Source organism: Netta rufina (genome assembly GCF_964035555.1).
Source record: "Netta rufina genome assembly, chromosome: 24".
Taxonomy (NCBI): domain Eukaryota; kingdom Metazoa; phylum Chordata; class Aves; order Anseriformes; family Anatidae; genus Netta; species Netta rufina.
This window is the reverse complement of record NC_140148.1, coordinates 4105075-4106546: the sequence shown is the minus strand read 5'-3', so window position 1 is coordinate 4106546 and position 1472 is coordinate 4105075. Positions and strand designations below refer to the sequence as shown.

General features: G+C 44.0%; 1 protein-coding gene across 1 annotated transcript; it reads right to left on the bottom strand.

Moving 5' to 3' along the window:
- Positions 1-300: 300 nt before the first annotated feature.
- Positions 301-1251, bottom strand: LOC311218455 (olfactory receptor 6E1-like; the record flags this gene model as incomplete). Its single annotated transcript, XM_084301138.1, has 1 exon — positions 301-1251. The coding sequence occupies exon 1, from the start codon at positions 1240-1242 to the stop codon at positions 301-303; it is 942 nt and encodes a 313-aa protein (XP_084157264.1). The 5' UTR covers positions 1243-1251.
- Positions 1252-1472: the final 221 nt, after the last annotated feature.

Sequence of the window (1472 nt, the reverse complement as noted above, 5' to 3'; positions counted from 1 at the left end):
AGATTAGATATAAGGAAGAAATTCTTCTGCCCTACACTGGGCAGCTGGGAGCGAATTTGGTTGTTAGCCAAGGCTAACCCACCAGAACCGAGTGGAAAGAATGCACAGGCAAAACCAAGTGCAGGTACTGGTGGACTGGAAGACCCTGCCTGTGTTGGAATATCTGGGTTTCTAATAGAGAAAGGTACTATGTAACATGCATAAAGCATAAACCACTTGAATACAGAGTCATTCATTCATTTGCACAATGCTGATGCATCTGGGCAACAATTCAGTCACTTGGAAGGTCTACTCCAGCTCTCATGGGTGCCTCCGGGAGCTAGAAAATGCCTTTGACATGCTCTCCTTCAACGCTCGTTTGACTTGATTGTTCCTGAGTGAGTAGATGTATGGGTTAAGCATCTGAGTCACCACGGAGAAGAAGAAAGAAAGAACTTTGTCAGAGCCCTGCCCACCCCGTTGCGCTGTGCGGTTATACCTGTAAATAGACGTGCTGTAAAATACAGTCACCACCACAAGGTGAGCTGAGCAAGTGGAAAATGTTTTCTTCCTTCCTGAGGAAGATGGCATATGTAGGATGGTGATAATAATGCAACCATATGAAATGACAGTTATTGTTAAGGTACCTGGCACAATGATAATTGATAGGATAAACAGCAGTCCTTCAATGAACCACGTGTCTGTGCAGGACAGCTGCAACAACTGTGAAGCATCACAGTAAAAGTGGTTCAGGACATTGGGACCACAGAAAGGCAACTGTAGAAACATAATGGCAGGAGAAAGCATCAGGAGAAAACTCACTGCCCAGCAAGCCAGGACCAGTTGGAAGCAAAATCTGTTGTTCATAATAGTCGTGTAGTGCAAGGGGCGGCAGATGGCAACATACCGATCAAAGGACATTGCCGCCACGTGGAAGAAAGTGCAGGTACCCAAGCAAAAGAAAAGCAGCATCTGAAGAAAACAGCCAGGCAGGGAAATTATTTTCCTCTCTGTCAGAAGGCTGTAGAGGGTGCTAGGAATGAATGTGGAGGTGAATGTGATTTCCAAAATGGCAAAATTCCTGAGGAAGAAGTACATTGGAGTCTGAAGAAAATGGTCCACAAGAGTGATGCTGATGACAGTAACGTTTCCAAACAGGATCAAGAAGTAGGCAATCACCAGAATCAGAAAGAGGATGATCTCCAAATGGCGGCTGTTGGTCAGCCCCAAGAGGACAAATTCCACTATTGTTGTGTGGTTCATTGAATCTTCATTGCTAGCAGAACATGAAATGACCCGTTTTGAGAACTAGTGGAAAACAACAGGACACAAGTCAATATGGTTTTACCATATACCAAGACTCTTAGCCCTAAAAAGAAATGTGGAGCTAGTTTTGCACTCAGATCTCACAGATTTTATCTTGTGTCTTTGAATCTGGTTTCACACTCATTTCAGACTCACTTCAGCTATTTCTGAATGATTAAAAGGAGTAC